This window comes from Ceratotherium simum, chromosome 24, assembly GCF_057802395.1.
Source record: "Ceratotherium simum simum isolate JZ-2026a chromosome 24, ASM5780239v1, whole genome shotgun sequence".
In the NCBI taxonomy this organism is placed as follows: Eukaryota; Metazoa; Chordata; class Mammalia; order Perissodactyla; family Rhinocerotidae; genus Ceratotherium; species Ceratotherium simum.
Genome location: NC_141923.1, coordinates 43,639,637 through 43,658,667, shown reverse-complemented (window position 1 = coordinate 43,658,667; position 19,031 = coordinate 43,639,637). Strand labels below are relative to the sequence as shown.

At 38.8% G+C, this 19,031-nt stretch overlaps 1 protein-coding gene across 1 annotated transcript in view; it reads right to left on the bottom strand.

Moving 5' to 3' along the window:
* The window catches only part of ARMH4 (armadillo like helical domain containing 4), a 123,713-nt gene that overhangs the window by 89,892 nt on the left and 14,790 nt on the right, over window positions 1-19,031 (bottom strand). The window contains exons 3-4 of the mRNA XM_004426194.3: window positions 18,682-18,936; window positions 16,336-16,548 (exon numbers count right to left, since the gene is read on the bottom strand). Of these exons, the coding sequence (XP_004426251.2) occupies window positions 16,336-16,548; window positions 18,682-18,936 (468 nt within the window). The remainder of the gene's footprint in view (window positions 1-16,335; window positions 16,549-18,681; window positions 18,937-19,031) is intronic.

Here is a 19,031-nt window from a genome sequence, read left to right as displayed (position 1 = left end):
ATGTCTGGATAAATTTCCTTAGTTCTACATCCCCCCCACCTTTGGTGTTGTCAAACGTTAATTTTTTTCAAAACAGTGCATATAAAATAATGATGTCACCGCAGATGTAATTTGCATTTCCCTGATTACTAATAAGGTTGTGTATATGTTTGTGGATCTCTGTAAAACGCTTATCCATATGTTTGCTCATTTGGAAGGGGGGTTGTCTGTCATTTTCCTGTTGATTTTTTGAGGTTCTTTCTATTCTGGACACCAATCCTGTATCAGTTATATATCACAAACACCTTCTCTAGTTTTAGAACTTGTACTTTCACTGCCTTTCTAATATCTTTTTATAAAAGTTTTTAGTTTTAACACAGAGGAATTTATCAATATTTTCTTTTATGGTTAGCAATTTTTGTGTCATAGCTAAAAAATATCCTTCTGCATCATTAGTTCAGAAAGATACTCTATAATTTTCTCAAATCTTTAAGTTTAACCTTTCACATGTTTTTAAACCAACGGAATTGCTTTTTGTGTATCATGTTACATTCTATCTGATTTAATTTTTTTTGCATATTGCCCCAGAACTATTATGGAAAAAAAAAAGTGCCTTCCATACCGCTCTGCAGTACCATCTCTATCATACATCAAGGACCCCCCCGGAAGTGTGTCTGTTCAACTAGTGTGTTTGTTCCACTAGTCATTCTGCACCTCTCTGTCCAGGACCACACTGTCCGAATATATAAAACAAGAGCTTTATAAGTCCTAATACCTAGTAGAACAAGTGCCCCCTCCTCCAATTTCTTCTTCTTCTTCAGCAGTGCAGTGGCTATTTCTTGGGCTTTTGTTCTTCCATACAAATTTTACAAACAGTCAAGTAAATAAAATAATGAAATCTTATTTTTATTACTTCATTCCTTCTATTTTCTTTGGAGTTCTCTTGTCTTTATAGCTTAAGGTGGAGGCTGCTTAGCACATTAATTTTCAGGCTTTCTTCTTTTCTAATAGAAGCTTTAAAAGCTAAACAGTTCCCTTTAAATATCCCTTTACCTTCATCTTACAAGTTTTCATATAATATTTTCACTATGATTCAGTTCTAATTATTTTTATTTTCTATTATGATTTCTTCTTTGATCCATAAGTTATTGAGAAGTGTGTTTTTTAATTTTCAAAAGTATGGGACAACTTATCTTTTTTTATTTTTAATTTCTAACTGAATTGAACAGCCATCAGGGAATGCAGCCTACATGATATCAATTCTTTGAAATTTGTCAAGATTGCTTTATGGAATAGTACATGGTCAGCTTTTATAAATATTTCATATGTGCTTGAAGATAATGTGTATTCTTTAATAGTTAAGTATAATAGTATTTTATCTACGTCCATTAATGCTTTTCATCTTAAATTTTATTTTGTTAAAAAAATTTAGCAAAGCAAATCCAATATATAAAAAGGATAATACATCATGACCAGTTCTGGGCTTATCCCAGAAACACAAAGTTGCTTTAGCATCTGAAAATCAGACAGTGTAATTAGCACTGTAATTATGAAAAACCATATCATCATCTCAACAGGTGCAGAAAAGTGGCTTCAGAAAAAGCATTTGACAAAATCCAATACCCACCTGTGACAAAAAAAGTTTCAGCAAACTAGGAAAAGGAGACAACTTCAATCTGATAAAGGACATCTATGAGAAACCCACAGCTAACATCATCTTTAGTCCACTAAATTTACCATGTATTAATTTTAATTAAAATTTACCATGTATATTTACTGAAACAAAGACTAAACTTAATCACTATCTTACCACTCATTAAAAAGGGCTTTAGAGCATTTAATCCTGATCACGTCATTATATTTTCCCAGTATATACTCTGTTACCCACTATTTTAGATCTTTCTTATTACTCCATAAATTAGAAATTACTATATTATTTTATACAAGTAATAGATCTGTATATTTGTTATGACTTATGGGTGCTTATGATTTACCTGCATGTTTAGCAACTGTTCACTATTCCTCCTTCCACCTGGGATTATTGTCTTCTTCCTTAGATGCGTCCTTCAGAAGTTCCTTTTCTGAAATCTGTTGTCAGTAAACTCTGCTTATATAAAAATGCTTTTATTTTACCCTTGTTCTTAAAAAGTACGGGCGCGTGATTCTAGGTGACCAGTTCATTTCGCTCAGCACTTCGAAGGTGTAATTCCCCTGTCTTCTAGTTTCCACTTCCATTACTGCTGCTCCGAAGTCTGCTCTCAATCTAAACACTGTTCCTTGTAGATAATATGTCTTTATCCTCTGGATTTGTTCCTTAAAACCTGGATTTTAAGACGTTTCTCTGTCTTCATTATTCTTCAATTTCACTACAATGTATCTTTGTGAGCACTTCCCTGTTTTTAACTTTTTTATTGAAGTATAACATACAAATAAAAAGTCGACAAACCATAAATCTATAGCTTAATAAACTATTACAAAGTGAACAGACCAGCATATCCACCACCCAAATTATCCACCACCCAAATTTAAAAACAATAATAATAATAAGGAACATTCCACTGCCCCAGAAGTCCCCTTTATGCCTCCATTACAACCTCAAAGGTAAGCAACTATCCTAACCTCCAACACCATCGATTCGATTTATTGGTTTTTTACAGTATGTATTTCTCTGTGCCTAGCTTCTTTCACTGTGAGAATCACCCATATTGTTGCATGCAGCAATCATTCATTCACTTTTAGTTTTCGCTTTTAGTACAATATAGTTTTCCACTGGATTAACACACCACTACTTATTTGTCCATTTTGCTGGTGGTGGACATTTAGATCTTTTGAAGTTTTTAGCTTTTTCAAATAATGTTGCTGTGAACACTTCTGTACATGTCTTTTGGTGTACGTGTGTTTGCATTTCTGATGGTTTATCTATCTTGCGTGGTACATTTTGTGCTGTGTCCATGGATTCATGTCTTGTATCAGTTCCGGAAAAATTTTTAGCCATTAGCACTACAAATCTTTTCTCACTTCCAACTGCTCTATTTTCTCCTGCGGGGACCCTGACTGGACACCAGTGAGAAAGTCTCACTCTCTCCTCCAAATAGCTTAGCTTCTCTTGCCCGCTGACTTGCTTGCTGTCTCTTTGTGCTGCGCTCTCTATAATGTCTTCAAATTGATCCAGTTCACTAATTCTCTCTGATGCATATTTAACCCACTATTGAGAGGTTTTTTCCCCAACAATTATATTCTTATTTCTAAACGTTTTATTTGGTTCTTTTTTAAAATCTGCTGGGTCATTCTCGGTAGCCTCTTATTACATGCTCATTTTTGTGGTTTCATCTTTGATTTCTTAAACCTTTTTATACAATTATTTTATATTCTTATCTGATAGGTTGAGTATCTAAGGTCCTGGGTAGGGAGTGGGCCAACCGTCTTTTCTGCTGACTCTCAGTTATGGCTATTTGTTTCCTTGTTAGTTTGTTAACCTCTTATTACAAGCTCACATTTGCTTGATTTTAATCTGTAGGAAATCTGTGGATCCAACTGGACATGCTTTTTCCAGAGAGGATTTACAATTGCTTCTGTAGGGAGTCAGGCTGTGATACAACCCTGGAACTACTTTATTCCCCTTTTAAAGACACAGGCTTAATGTGGGAATTTCCATCCACCTCCCTCTTCTTGCTGTTAGCCAGTGCAGACTCCTGACATTACTATTTCTCCAGAGCACCTTCACTTGCCCAGTTAGCTTACTCCTTACAGCTCACTCCTTGCCCTTCTGCTCACATTTGGGATGGATCAAGCTAACAAGTACAATCCTTGGATATTTTTCTGCTGACTTGCAATCTCATTCATGCATTAAAGCATGTGTTTTACCCAAGATCTAGTCATTTTGCTACAGTAGGGTCCATCAGAGTCTTCATCAGAAGCTGAAATCCAAAATGTACTTTCCAAAAGCATCCATATCATCTACATTTCAAGGCCTAACAAGCAGAGTGAGAGATTTTATTGGCTTTTCAAACACTCCAATTTCAAATACTCATAGGAAAATCTGTAATCTGGGGTGCATTTTTAAATTAGATAAAATCTCAAATGTTATTTTTTATTAAATATTCTGCTTTAAACGTTTCATTTAATTTCTTTAGTTCTCTCTTTTTTAAATGCCTTCTCACAGTGATTTTTTTAAAACCTCCTATACACATTTCTTGAACTCTATGATAATAAATATAATAATAAGAAACTTCCTCCATTCTAGCCTTAACAATATTTAAAAGCTACATACATGAGAAAACAGAAAAGCTTGAGACAAGATAATCTATCCACTTCAAACACCAGTTGCAAAATGTTTTGGATTCAACTTACATTTCAGATAGATGTTTAAATATTTTCTTGTTTCATTTAATATTACTTTCTTTAAATTATAGGATTCTTCTCTTGATAATGTCATCTCCTGTATCTGGTTAGCAAGCTAAGAAGATCGGTCTATATAACTACCCTCACATTTACTGGTCGTTACATGATCTCTTGTCAGCCTTGACCCCCATATCATTGGTATGTTCTCTATTATCTTCTATAAATCCTGCCCCAAATTAAATTGAGTTATCTTAATAGATAGAGCTCTAAAGCAAAAACTGTAAGTCTAATGCCTATTCATTAAGCAACTCACTTTTTTTTTTTTTTTTTTTTTGTGAGGGAGATCAGCCCTGAGCTAACACCCATGCTAATCTTCCTCTTTTTGCTGAGGAAGACCGGCTCTGAGCTAACATCTATTGCCAATCCTCCTCCTTTTTTTTCCCCCAAAGCCCCAGTAGATAGTTGTATGTCATAGTTGCACATCCTTCTAGTTGCTGTATGTGGGGCGCGGCCTCAGCATGACCCGACAAGTGGTGCGTCGGTGCGCGCCCGGGATCCGAACCCGGGCCGCCAGTAGCGGAGCACACGCACTTAACCGCTAAGCCACAGGGCTGGTGCTAAGCAACTCACTTTTGATTCAGATGGCAGCCTCTTATGTATTCCCTCTGGAAAATGAGACTACAGCAATACTATTCTATTTCTCAAGGGAGCTATAAAGAGAAATACAAAGGCTATATTAATATTGTATCTATAAATTCTGACCCATTAGAATAAAATCTTTCTCTTCAGTAATTTAGTAGTCTTAAAGGAATATTTGCTTTAAGCAAACATACAAAACTTGAATATAAGAATCCACATGCACTCAAAAGATAAATTATAGGTTGGTTAGGTTGATTACTGATTTTGCAAAAATATGTGTGAAAGTAGATTTCCTCTTCAGACTTTAAAACATGACTGAACTAATCCAAAATGAGGTTTATATATTAGTTTGTGGACATGTGTTTGTCTTACCATACCTGTGTGCATGTGGCTCCTTGAAACCAGAGATTCAGTCTTATTCTTCTTTGTGCCCCACCCCCTAGGATCAAGCACTGTGCTTTACACAAAATAAGTCCTCAATAATTGTTGATTGAACAGAAATAAACTGAACAGCACTTTAATTCATTATCTCCCTCTTCAAAATAAGTAGCAACGCCTTCATAGGGCACCAATATAATTTTTATCAATTTATATTATGTATACACTTCAAATGAGTATGATAACTTTCTAAGGATAATCCATCTGCATGCATTTTTCACACTTTGGGGGGGACTCATGGGGGGAAATGATCTTTGTACACATTAACTCCAATAACCTTTCTAGAAGGATCTCCCTCCTCCCACCCTTCATTTCCTTCCCTCCCTCCCACTCTGGCTTCCCAAAGTGGGTTTAAAGAATCACTTAAGTCTACTGAGTTCCCCTTACCTGCCTGAGTGCAAGTGTTGGTATGGATTCCAATGAGAAGGAAATGAAATAATGTTCAACTCCACAATGGGATGCAAGAAATCTAAGCAAATTCCCACTGAATTTACAGCAGAATGTGACTGGGAACCACCGCTTCATGCACATAAAAAGTGCTCAACTTCAGGCCCAAAATAAGCATTGGATTTAAAACAATAACAACACAAGCAGGGCAAGTCAAGTAGCAAACACATCAACTAAACAAGATAATGGTCCTAAAACCATGCCCTCTATCGCCGATGGTCATTTACCCAACACCTGGTACCACAGGCCACTATGGACACAATGAGGCAGAAAGATCTGTCCCTGCCCTTAAGGAGGTCTGGAGAATTCAGTTGAGAGCATCAACTGATGGTCAGTGGCTAGGAAGATTGATTCATTTTGGGTGTGCATACTAACAAAATTGAAATAGGATAGGTAAACACTTGAACTGATTTCTACACCAAAAAATCAGAATATTTCACAAAAAGATCAGAATTTTCAGCTTTTCTTGGAAAAATTCTGAGATCTGGCATCACTGAGCTCACATCCTCCTGCTGGCAACAATATGAACAGGATCTGTCTGGATCAGAGGGAGTGTGTGCTCTCTACAGCATCACACTCACCACTCCCTGCTGTCTTAGGCACCTTCCTCTTCGCTTCCTTACAGTATCTACCTGGCCCCTGCCACGGCTGCGTGCAGAGGATGTGAATATTTCATTATAATAATTAATGCATAGTAGTACGTGATAAATGATGTATAATTTTAAGTGACAGATGATGTATAATTTTCATACTTATTAATGTATTTACTTCATGTCAAAAAGTATGCTCAGAATGTTACATGCAAGATCTCACTGTATTCTCACAACAAGAGATAGGAAGGAACATCAATATCCCTGCTTTACACAGATGGAAAAGCTGAAGTCTAAAGACATTAAATAATCTGATCAAGACCACAATGCTTATTCATGATGGAGCTAAGACTTAAACTCAGGAAACGTCCATTTGAGACCAGAATCAGAGCTATTTTCCACAGTCCACACTGCTCATCAATGCAGTGGTCTGAGAGGCTTCACAAAGGAGGATGAGTTTGAGCTGAATTGTTTCTGTGTCTCCTTCTTGTCCCCTTTAAACTTTAACTTCATAGCCCTCTGTTTATGGAGTAGTATAGCTCTGAGTATTATTTGCTACAGAATGTGACAGAATGACCCTATTATCCTAAAGGCATATTTCTTGTATAGTGAGAACAGTATTATATTGCCTAGACGTGAATCATGACACGCCTTTAACAGAGACGGGATTTCCTCTGAAAGGCAAAATGTGCATGGTGTCAAACATGACAGTTGTCTGTCTGTCAATTGCCTAGGGACTGAAGGTGTGTCCTTCAGCCTGGAAAGCAGGACAGATAATATGTATGTGGGCTTGGGGGTCCCCTACTTGGTAGTGGGCCATAGGGGAAACTGACATCTGGGTCTTGGCTCTTCTATGTGGGGGCAGGGATGGGGAGGAGAAAATAAGAAGTTACCCTCTACTGGAAACAAGCCAAGAGTTGAGAAGCCAGAAAGCCTGGCAAGGTGCCTGAAAAAATTGTTCCAGTATTTTGGGTACAGAATATAAAAACTTTCTCAGAGCATGGAATGGGTCACAGCATGGGAGCCCTGGGAGCTCACTAGCCAGGGTAAGATCAAAGAGGAATTTGTATCTTGTGAGCCTAACTCACTTTATGTTTTTTATTTTCTTGGTTTATTTGCTTTGTGTTCATATTGTTGCCAACAGGGGGATGTGAGCTCAGTGATGCCAGATCTCAGAATTTTTCCAAGAAGAGCTGAAAATTGTTTTTGTGAAATATTCTGATTTTTTGGTGTAGAAATCAGTTCAAGTGTTTACCTATCCTATTTCAATTTTATTAGTATGCACACCCAAAAAAAAAGACCTATTCTTAAAAATAATTCATCTAACCAATAAGCTAAATTAGAATCAAGTATTTTTAAAATTTCTACTAATTTCAGTTGAAGCAAGTGAGAGGGTTTTCGCCTACGCTTGAGCTAGAGTTTTAATAGGAAATAGGACTCCTCAAAGGGCACGTGAAGCAGCGACCTTGAGAACATCCAGCGGGGGCAGTGTCAGGCCCTCTGCCCACCTGGAAAATCTCCTTCGCATGATAAAACCCTGGAGATTCTTCATATTGTTTTTATAGAAGAAATTTCCATAGACTATTTTGTCTGGAGATACCGAACAACGTAGAAGGAGGCAGAATGGCTGAAGAAGAAAAGGCAATGGTAAATGTAGGCAGAATCGCTGTAAATCTTTCAGGACAACTATAATAATTCCAAGTGTGAACATTTTTAGAATCTTGTAAAGCCATTTAAATTGATGCATTATATTTTTCTCCTCGTCTTTTGCTTTGGGGATATGTATGCATTTAAATGTCAAGAGGTAGTGTGATGCCAAAACAACTTCCCAGTTATGAAGACAGCCTGATAAAGAGCAGTTGATGGTATCCATGCATTCTCAAGGTTTGTAAATGTTTGTACTCCAACGCAATAAAATTCTCACATTTACACCAGTAAAAGGATAGTTATGTCCAGCCTCATATTGAAAAATCATGCCTTAAAAAATGCCTTAATTTTCTGCAAACAACTAAAATGCCTTTGAAATCTCCACAGCCCATTCTGCAGTTGTATGCTACATGTTTTCTTCAACAACTGCACAAAAACCACCACACACGGAGAGCCCTGCTCGGACCAGCCCTCACAGGGATTCTCAACCCCAGAGGATGAACCCAGGAGATCACAAGGAACTAATCCTGTTGCCCAGGATTCTGAACATGACCCTCAGGAGAGGCAGGGTGCAGTTTCCTATAAATCAGGTATTTGTTAGCCCGAGGCTGAGCTCTCTCTTCTACATTGAAAAGCAGTTGCTTCTGTTATTAAAAACTACTCTTGGGGCCGCCCGGTGGAGTAGTGGTTAAGTTCAGGCACTCTGCTTCAGCGGCGCCGGGTTCACAGGTTTGGTCCCGGGCAAGGACCTATGCATCGCTCATGAAGCCATGCTGTGGCGGCATTCCACGTATAGAATAGAGGAGGATGGGCACAGATTTTAGCTCAGGGCCAATCTTCCTCAGCAAAAAGAGGAGGATTGGCAAAGGCTGTTAGCTCAGGGGTAATCTTCCCCACAAAAAAAAAAAAAAAAAAAACTATTCTTAAAAATAATTCATCTAACCAATAAGCTAAACTAGAAAAACATGCTTGATTACATGTCTATAAAATAATTGATTGCTAGTGTGGTGTGTATGATATCTATTCACCACCCTTTAGAATGTTTTCCGTATTTTTGGATTTGTCACCATTTATGTTTTTATAAACACACTAGTCTCCCCTTATCCACAGGGGATACGTTCCAAGCCCCCCAGGGGATGCCTGAAACTGCGGATAGTACCAAACCCTATATATACCATGTTTTTTCCTGTACATACATACCTCTGATAAAGGTTAATTTATAAATTAAGCACAGCAAGTGATTAACAACAATAGATAATAATAAAATAGAACAATTATAACAATATACTGTAATAAAAGTTACTGTAGATCTTAGCAACCTCAGCATACACTTTTTCTTTCTTCCCTTATTAAGTCAAGAACTTTCACCTTTTCCCTTGAAGCTCTTTAAGCCTCCTCTTTGGCATATCCGAATTGCCAGCATCACTACTCTTGCACTTTGGGGCCATTATTAAGTAAAACAAGAGTTACTTGAACACAAGCACTGCGATACCATGACAGTGGACAGATTAACACCAATGGCTCCTAAGGGACTAATGGGCGGGGAGTGTACAAAGCTAACTCCTTTTGTCATCATGAGCCACTATGTAACATTTCTCGAGCTTACTAAGCAGTGCTAACGTTTTGGTGCTGGGCAACAAAGGCACAAAAAAAATCAGATGGGAAGAATCAACTCTAGAATAGTGTTGACTTAATTGTGATTATACCAATAAATGAATTCCCCATGACAAGAATATACCAGAAAACTTCGAGTGAATGTCAGTTATCTTTCTTCAACAGCAGAATTTGTAAGCAAAGCTCTATAGTAATACGTCATAATATTGATTTTAAATATTTTTGAAATACCATTGGCTATGTGAACATTAGCAGCAAACATGTGATGACCAGTCTGAGTGCTAAAAAATTTACTGTATTACCTTATAGAGCATCTAGGTACTTAAGAACAGAGCTTTATCATAAATGCCAGAGAAAGTATGATGATTTCAGCACAAGACAGCAAAGTGACTTACCATAAGAGGCAATCAATAACTGAAATCACCAGCAAGTCTGTGTTTCATAATCTGTCATGTAATACACTTGAAAATGATGCAAGGATGAAAACGAACAAAAAGAAAAAAAATGCTCATCCTTCTCTAACATATTTGGCAATAGTATTAGATGTTTCATGTATTCATCTTAATAGAGTTATAAAATTATTATTTTTTATTAAATTCCCATTGTTTTTGCCAGAACAGGCATGGGGGGCAGGGGGGAGAGGTCCAGCATTTAATTCACTACTAAAATCAAACAAAGGGCATATTCCATCCAATACGCTTTTCCTCATCTTCCCCACTTCTATACCATTTAAGCGGCTCTGTTATTGAGGCAAAATTAAACCCAAAGCATTTCCAAGAACAAAGGCCAGAACTTGTGCCCATTCTTAACACAATTAGAGGGAACAGCGTTGACCTCATACTGCAGTATCTCAAGAAGCAGAGGACGGTTCAAATTTACCACACTCTACTCCATCTTTAATATCACGTCCCACGTAGCAGCACACAAAAGTAAATCACACATGGGCCAGCCCGTGGCTGAGCGGTTAAGTGCGCGCGCTCCGCTGCTGGCGGCCCGGGTTTGGATCCCGGGCGCGCACCAACACACCACTTCTGTGGCCATGCTGAGGCCGCATCCCACATACAGCAGCTAGAGGGATGTGCAGCTATGACATACAACTATCTACTGGGGCTTTGGGGGAAAAAGGAGGAGGATTGGCAACGGATGTTAGCTCAGAGGCGGTCTTCCTCAGCAAAAAGAGGAGGTGGTTTCAAAAATATGGCCCTGAGTTGACATTTTGAATACTCTTTCTCATTCATCCATTCTAGGTGCCTTGTGAGCTGAAAAGCTACAGCAAAATTGAGAAAATAATAAGAAAATACTCTCTGAAAAAGAGTGCATACTGGGATGATACAAAAAAATTGATTTTGTGAATTAAAGTGCAGGTGAAGAGCAAACACTTCTCTCATAAAAATTACATGAGCTCTTAAGTATCCTCAATGGAGCTATTAAAGAAAAATATCTCTGAGATTTCTCCATACTGCCACTTAAAGAATGCATTTCCCAATTCATTTCTGATCGACCAATAAAAGAATGAAACAAAGCATCTTGACTTCAGTACCAACTATGAGGTCACCACACTGCCAAAAATAGCATTCCGTCATCTGAATGAAGGCATACTTTTCAAACGTGACTTTCTCCTGCAATTCTTATGTTATCAGTAAAGAGAATTGTAAGACAGAGACAGAACTGAGAATTCCAGATAAGAAAGGAGAGATAACACCACTATCTCTTCAGCAGAGGCAATTAAGGGGTGCTGCAAATATATTGGAAATGCTGTCAGAGGACTGTGGAAAATATCCATGAAATTAAATACACTCATATATGCATACACACACACACACTCATGAAGACAAGAAAACAGATGTCACTGAAATAGATAAAACAACAAATGACAGAATAATGGCAGGTTTCTGCCCCATGTGTGCTGCCTGGCTGGGAAAAGATGTCAAAAATGCAATCTTTTAAAACCTAAATATAAGGACAGCCAAAATGATCTTGGAAAAACAAGCAAAAAACTGTTAGAAAATAAAAAACTGAAGTTAAATGATATATGTGGTCTTATTTTTTAAAAATCAAGATATGGAAAAAAAAGTAAACATGACTTTTCTATAGGATACTAAGAATCAAAAATCTCTTTATATGTTAAAAAAAAGCAACATGTTATGTGTTTACACATAAAATACATTATATGTTTTAAAAAAGGTAATTCTCCAGCAAGTCAGTTAGTATGAGTTTGTTCCATAAAGCCTGTACTAAATGGGCCTTTTGAAACAGATGAGGAAACAGGAATTGTGGGGGATGATGGCACTGGATTATATTGCCCCAACACTCAGTCTATTATGCCTACAGAAAGACGTTAAATAGGACCATTCAGATCAAGAATTCACCTCCTCCAGACCAGAGACACTGTTATTTCTTCTTCTCTTGCTTTAGAGCAATAAGCTAACCCAGAGTCCTCTTGGGAGAGTCCAAGCAAATGCACCGTGTTGCCAAGACTGTCTGGTCAGCACCATGGTGAGCACCGAGAGGTTTCCCATTTCCCACCAGCTGGAAGGCCCAGACACTGACTTCCAAACATTAAGGGAGGAAGTGTGTGAAGAAGGATTACCAAAACCTTAATCACAAGATCTGAGAAATCTCTGTTTTTGTACTCTTATCTCCCACATGTTCTTAGAAACCTAGTACCTCGTACAAATAGATGCGCAATAGATTTTTTTCTGAATATTGAATTGTTAAAGCAATAATCTTCCACTCTACAGAATGAAAGTTAACAATCTTACGGCACAGATGAATTTCCATCTTCTGTGGGAATATAGGAAAGGCTCAAATAAGTTCGATTTATTTAGAGCAAACAGAAAGCCTCAGGTTGGATTTCTAAAATATAGAAAGCACAACTTCAAGTAAGAAATATTGCAAGTCCTAGTCCATTTGATATTAGTATTAAAAAATTTTAAAGACAGTTAACCCAAATGAAAAAATTCCAGGTAAGTTTTCATAAGTAATCAGAAATTTTAAGTTGCCATTTTTGAGCAGAGAAAGACATTAATATTCAACAAAAAAGGGTATCAGGGGCCGGCCCAGTGGCATAGTGATTAAGTTCACGTGCTCCGCTTTTGCGGCCCGGGGTTCACAGGTTCAAACCCCGGGCACGGACCTACACACCACTCATCAAGCCATGCTGTGGGGGCATCCCACATACAAAGTAGGGGAAGACTGGCACAGATGTTAGCTCAGGAACAATTTTCCTCAAGCAAAAAGAGGAAGATTGGCAACAGATGTTAGCTCAGGGACAATCTTCCTCACCAAAAAAAAAAAAACAAAGGATATCAATCTACACAGAGAACATGTTCAAAAATTAATTTATGTAGTTATATACATGTAATGTGACACTGTCCTATTTTGAATAAAAAATTAGAACACTTTTGTCATGTTTCTATTTCAAGGATGCTGAATACAGTCCTAGTAGAGTTATGCCTGAGATAAGTATAATGCATTTTTTATCACCCTGAAAACATTCACTTCCTAAAAAAATAAAAAATACAGAGACGTAAAGAGTATCAGACAAGGTGACAGATAAACCATTATCCCTTCAAAAATCGAATTGCATTTTTGCTGACAAGGTAAAAGACTCACTGAAATACACACAAGGCGGTACACACTTAGAGAGGCAGGCTTTCTTCAGTGGCTGAGAAACATAAAACACACCAAAATTTCTCCCACTCCCCCAATGCACGCCCCTCAGAGGGATGTTCCAGAGAAAGAGCACGTCTGCCTTCAATGTCAGCTGGAAAGCCCTCAGAAGCAGATCCCCTGTTATGTGCTGAATTGTGTGCCCCCCAAAAATATGCTCCAGTCCTAAGCTGTGGCACTTGTGAATGTGACCTTATCTGGAAATAGGGTATTGGCAGATGTAATCAGGTTAAGATGAAGTTACTGGGGTGAGTCCTAATCCAGTGGCCGGTGTCCTTCTAGGACAAGGGAAATTTGGGCACAGAGACACATAGAGGGAAGACAGCCATGTGAAGATGGAAGCAGATGGTTACAGTGACGCTTCCACAAGCCAAGAAATGCCTGAGGCCACCAGAGCTGGAAGAGGCAAGAGACACCTCCCCTAGAGGCTTTGGAGGGAGCACAGCCCTGCCTACACCTTGATTTCAGACTTCTAGTCTCCAAAACTGCAAGAGAACAAATTTCTGTTGTTTTAAGCCACACAGTTTATGGCGCTTTGTTATGGCAGCCCTAGAAAACTAATACACTCCCTTAGTCATTAAGTTGCAGAGATGCAACAGAGGAGACAAGACAGGGTGCCAAGTGGATAAAATTTTTAGGCTCATGTGGGCCATTAATTATCCCTTAAAGGATAAACATTCAGAAATTTCCAAAAAGGTTCTTGCTCCTTGAGTGTCTGGTGTCTAATAAGGGCAGGTCTCTTGCCCAGATCCCCTTGAGAAAAAGACCACATTCTCAGGAGAAGTGCTCCTGTCCCCCAGTGGGAAGGAGGATATTAACATAACATATAAGGAGTTTAACACAGTTAAATAAATACACATCTTAAACTGGAGACTCTTATGTCATTTGTCAACACATCAGAGAGATGAAAACTTGAAATGGAGATAACTTGACATAGGGTAACCCATGATCCCAGGTTAAGAACAAATTATCTTCCTCCACATATAATCCTATGGCAGAATTAAAACGCTTCACCCAGTCGAAGCCTCAAGCTGCACTTATATTCCTAGACAAGGTGGAAAAACATGCACTGAAAATGGAGGCCCCCAACACATCCAGGAATCTAGTACGTTTATCAGTTTAAATAAGCATAGTCACTTCAGTTTTCAGAGGATTAGATGCACCAGCATGAAATTGTGCCATTATTAACATATACTAATGAAACATAAATTGTACTCCCTGGTATTTAGGAGAAAAAGTGTGCTCATTTAAAATCTTGCCTTAAGCCCAACAACGTAGCAGAAAGGATATTTTTAAACCAAAAATGTCTTTCATAAGCCTTGACAAGGATCATAAGTTAGATCAAAAACTGACAAAATATATTCTCAAAAAGAAGCTGCAATTGAATTGTGTAGAAGAAAAGAACTAAAATTCCAGGACCTCCTAGGCAAATTAGGAAAATTTTCACATATTTCAATACAACTGTCATCATCTACTAAATTTAGAAAACTATTGCAGTTTCACAAGTATGGATTATTCACAAATATATATAACTTTTTTTCTGTGATTTAATGAGCCCTGCTGGGTAAAGCTGTCATGTATAACTCAGGTTAATTTGGGGAAACCTGCTTTTTCCAGACGGCATCAAGGAGAGCAGACAGCTAACGTGAGACACGAAACTCAAAGTCAGATGGTTTTTATCTTAAGGTGAAGTGCAAGAGCTGTTAGCCTCTGAGTGCGCTCTGATCCATTTCCTAAACCAGCAACTACTGTGGGATCCTCCACACTACTCCTAAAACGCCATGTTTCTCTGTCAAAAAGCTCCCAGTGTTACCCTGAAAGTCTGCAACAGTCTGCAGCAAACCTGCTGAACCACCTTCCCTGCTGTAGACAAAGTAGGAAATAACAGCACATCCTACAGCTTTACCGCCTCAAACACATGGCGAATTTAGTGCCCCAAAGCTCACCTGTCTTCCAGATTAGTCTAAGAAACACGGCACTACAAATCTCTGGACATTTTGCACCTCCAGCCAGGAGCTGTTCACCTGCCCAAATGCTGATTAATTAAATGACCTTCCGTCATATTTCCAGTCTTCTTGTTTGTGGATCTGCAGCTGTGCCCCAAGTATCTTTTTCACGCTCAAAGACAATGTCTTGGAAAATATAATTTGGCATGAATTTCTCAGTCTTAATAGGTGAGAAGACTGCCTATCTCCAAACAGTGGGACATCCTAACCCAGAGATGTTACTAAAAGAGAATAACCCAGTATTAACAACCAGAGCAGTGTTAGTAAAATACAACCCACATTAAAATTTCCAGCCAAGAAAATCTGGTGGGGAAACTCAAGTTTTCCATTTAAACCTAATTCTCAGTCCAGCCTGCACAATAAAATCATCTAAAGCACTCTTTGAAAATGTTGATGCCACATCCCTCCCCATGCCGACTGAATCAGAATCCCTGGACAGGGACTCAAGTATCAGGGTTTTTTAAAAGCTCCCCAAGGTGATCCTACTGTTCAGTAGTTGAGAACCACTGATCTAGACCAGGGGCCAGCAAGCTTTTCTGGTAAAGGGCCACATCGTAAATATTTCAGGCTTTGTGGGCATTTAGTCTCTGTCACAACTACTCATCTCCGTTGCTCTGGCACAACAGTACCACAGACAATATGCAAACGAACAAGTGTGGCTGTGTTCCAATACAGCTTTGCTCAGGAACACTGAAATCTGAATTTTATATAATTTTAACATGTCACAAAACATTATTTTTCTTTTGATTTTTTTTCAATAATTTAAAAATGTAAAGACCATTCTTAGTTTGCAGGCCACACAAAAACAGATGGCAGGACAGATATGGCCGGGCCACAGTTTACTGACCCCTGATCTACACGCAGACTGAATACACTTTTCCTTCATCTTTCCCCAAAAACAACATTTGCTCAGGGACTCAGTCACTCAGTCCTAGAAAAGACCCCCTTCAAAGCATGGATACCTTCAGATTCCAGTAGGTCCAGGCCATAGGAGGCAGCCGTATTAACATGGCTAAAGGATGGCACAATGGTGCTTCTCTCAGAGGACACCTCAGAGTCAGGAAGCGCTGGGGAAGTGCTGGGTGCCTCCTCCATTAGTCCAGGGGGCGTCACTGGAGAGCCCAAAACCGGTGTGAACAACTCCTCATGTGGCCTTGTGACTGTGTCCATTAGGTCTGCCAAACACAAGAGACAGGATTTGACCCAAAGATGGTCATCATGGGAAATGTACACATATGCTTTTACTTTTTAAGGAAGAAATGATTGACGAGACCAACATCATACATATGGTAAGTGTGGCACTTAGACCAGCTCCCTGTTCCCATGTCACATCAACCCAGCTACCCAGGCAAAACACACTTTCTCAAATCAGAGCTTCGTTTTTAAATTTTAGTCTCCCATTTATTATACTGACAACATTATGGGTTTTTCAGGATTTTATATAATCTATTACCAAAGGTAGAAAATTTAATAAAAATTTATTAAAATATATGCCAAAGACTACGTTTAAAAATCAAGTCAAAGACTAAGAGCCTAGATCTGTGTCTGGTATATGCTCAATTTCGAAGCAGCCTAATTTAGCCCCAGGTATTCCTAAATCTAAAACTCTAGAATTATAGTATTTTCTAAGCATGGTTGATCATCAGAATCTCTTGAGGCAATTTTTTAAATGTTATTTTCATGCTATCCTCATATCCCAACTTACTGAATCAGAACCTCCTTGATGGTGAAGCCTGAGAAACTATTTTTAAAAGCTCTCACAATATGGATCCACAGACTCTCATATATATTGCTGTTGGGAGTATAAATTGGTACAACCACTTTGGAAAACAGTTAGGCATTGCCTCCTAAAGTTGGACATTCATATACTCTATGGCCTAGCTATTCAGTTCCTAGGTAAATACTCAAGAGAAACTCCTACACATGTACTATGGAGAACATGTAAAAGAATATTCATGGTAGCAATGTTGACAATAGCCAAACATGGAAATGACTCAAATGCAAATCACTAGAAGACACTGGATGAAGATCAAACTGTGATATATTTTGGGCCGGCCCCGTGGCTTGGCGGTTAAGTGCTCGTGCTCCGCTGCTGGCGGCCCGGGTTCGATCCCGGGCGCGCACCAACACACCGCTTCTCCGGCCATGCTGAGGCTGCGTCCCACATACAGCAACTAGAAGGATGTGCAGCTATGACATACAACTATCTACTGGGGCTTTGGGGGAAAAAATAAATAAATAAAATTATAAAAAAAAAAAAAAAAAAAAAACTGTGATATATTTTCATTATGGAATATTATAAGCAGTCAGAACAAAAGAACCACAGTAAGTAAACCTTAGCCATAGAACATTAAGTTAAAAAAAGTTAAGTACCCAAGAAGCTATCTACAGCACAATACTATTTTTATACGCTAAAAATGACTAAAATTTTTTAATGCATAATTTTAGGAATAAATATAGATGCAATAAAACTACAAGAAAAGCAAGTCAAGGAAATGATCAACACAAGATTCAGGATGACAGTTAACAGTCAGAGGAAGGGGTTGAGATGGGAAGATCATGGGGTTACACGCAGGTTATTGACAAGGCCCTAGGGTTGTTCTGGGGGAGGAGGGGCAGGATTAGAAGGCATTTATTATATTGTTAAAAATAACTCAGTTAATAAATAAAAGTGGGTTTTACTTAGACCAATGATGAGACAGAGACATGAGGTCCAAAAGTAATAATTAAATAATAATTTTTGTAATTCTCGGGTGATTCTGATGATCACCCAGATTTAAAAACTTCACTGCCCCTAAGATATCAGAGCATTTGAGGGCTTCCTTTATGTCTAGAAAGCACTTTGTATATATTATTTCAAATCCTTAAAATAACCTATAAGACAGGTAGGCATTATTTAGAGATGAACAAACCAAGGATTGGAGACATTAAGAAACTTGCTTGAAACCACAACACTGGTGAGGACCAAAGTTGGGATTCAAATCCAGGTTCTGCTGTTTTCACCTCACCCCCTGGCTCCTAGCAGCCAGAGATGCCACCCTAGGAGAGAGCTCTCAGGAGGTCTGGGCTTCGAGGGCCCCAGAGACGAGCCACCAGGAGACTTTATTTGGGAACTAACCCCTCACCCTTTTAGGCTGCGCCACATATCTCCAAACAAGAGAGAGCCCGCCTGCCTTTCCTGGTCACTCTCCAGGGGAGGTGTGCATGCACCCTGGTGACAGGGCCAGCTACCTCCCTCATTCTATTCCTTATCAACTCAGAAAAGATCCACCCCCACAACACTGAGTCCAATTCCCTCCCTTACAGACCTTCCACAGCAGGAGTAACTTGGACAGACAGAGGTACGGCTATAGTTGAAACCATAGTGGCCAGAGGCTCCCATCTTCTCGACAGCTGAGTGACAGCAGCAACATCAGACGTGGCAGAGGGGGACTCTTTTCCTTCCTTAGCCTCGCCATCTTCTCTGGTAACCTCGAGGGTAGAAACCTGCTGCTCTTGTGTCACTGATGATAAAGTGGCTTCTGCTTCTTGAACAGCTGTTGTCATCTCTTGAGTGATGATGTCTTAAAAGGGGGGAAACAACATTGTAAAATAGACCAAATCTGTATATCTTAGAACGTCACTATACAACTAATAAATTGACAAAAAACAAACCAGA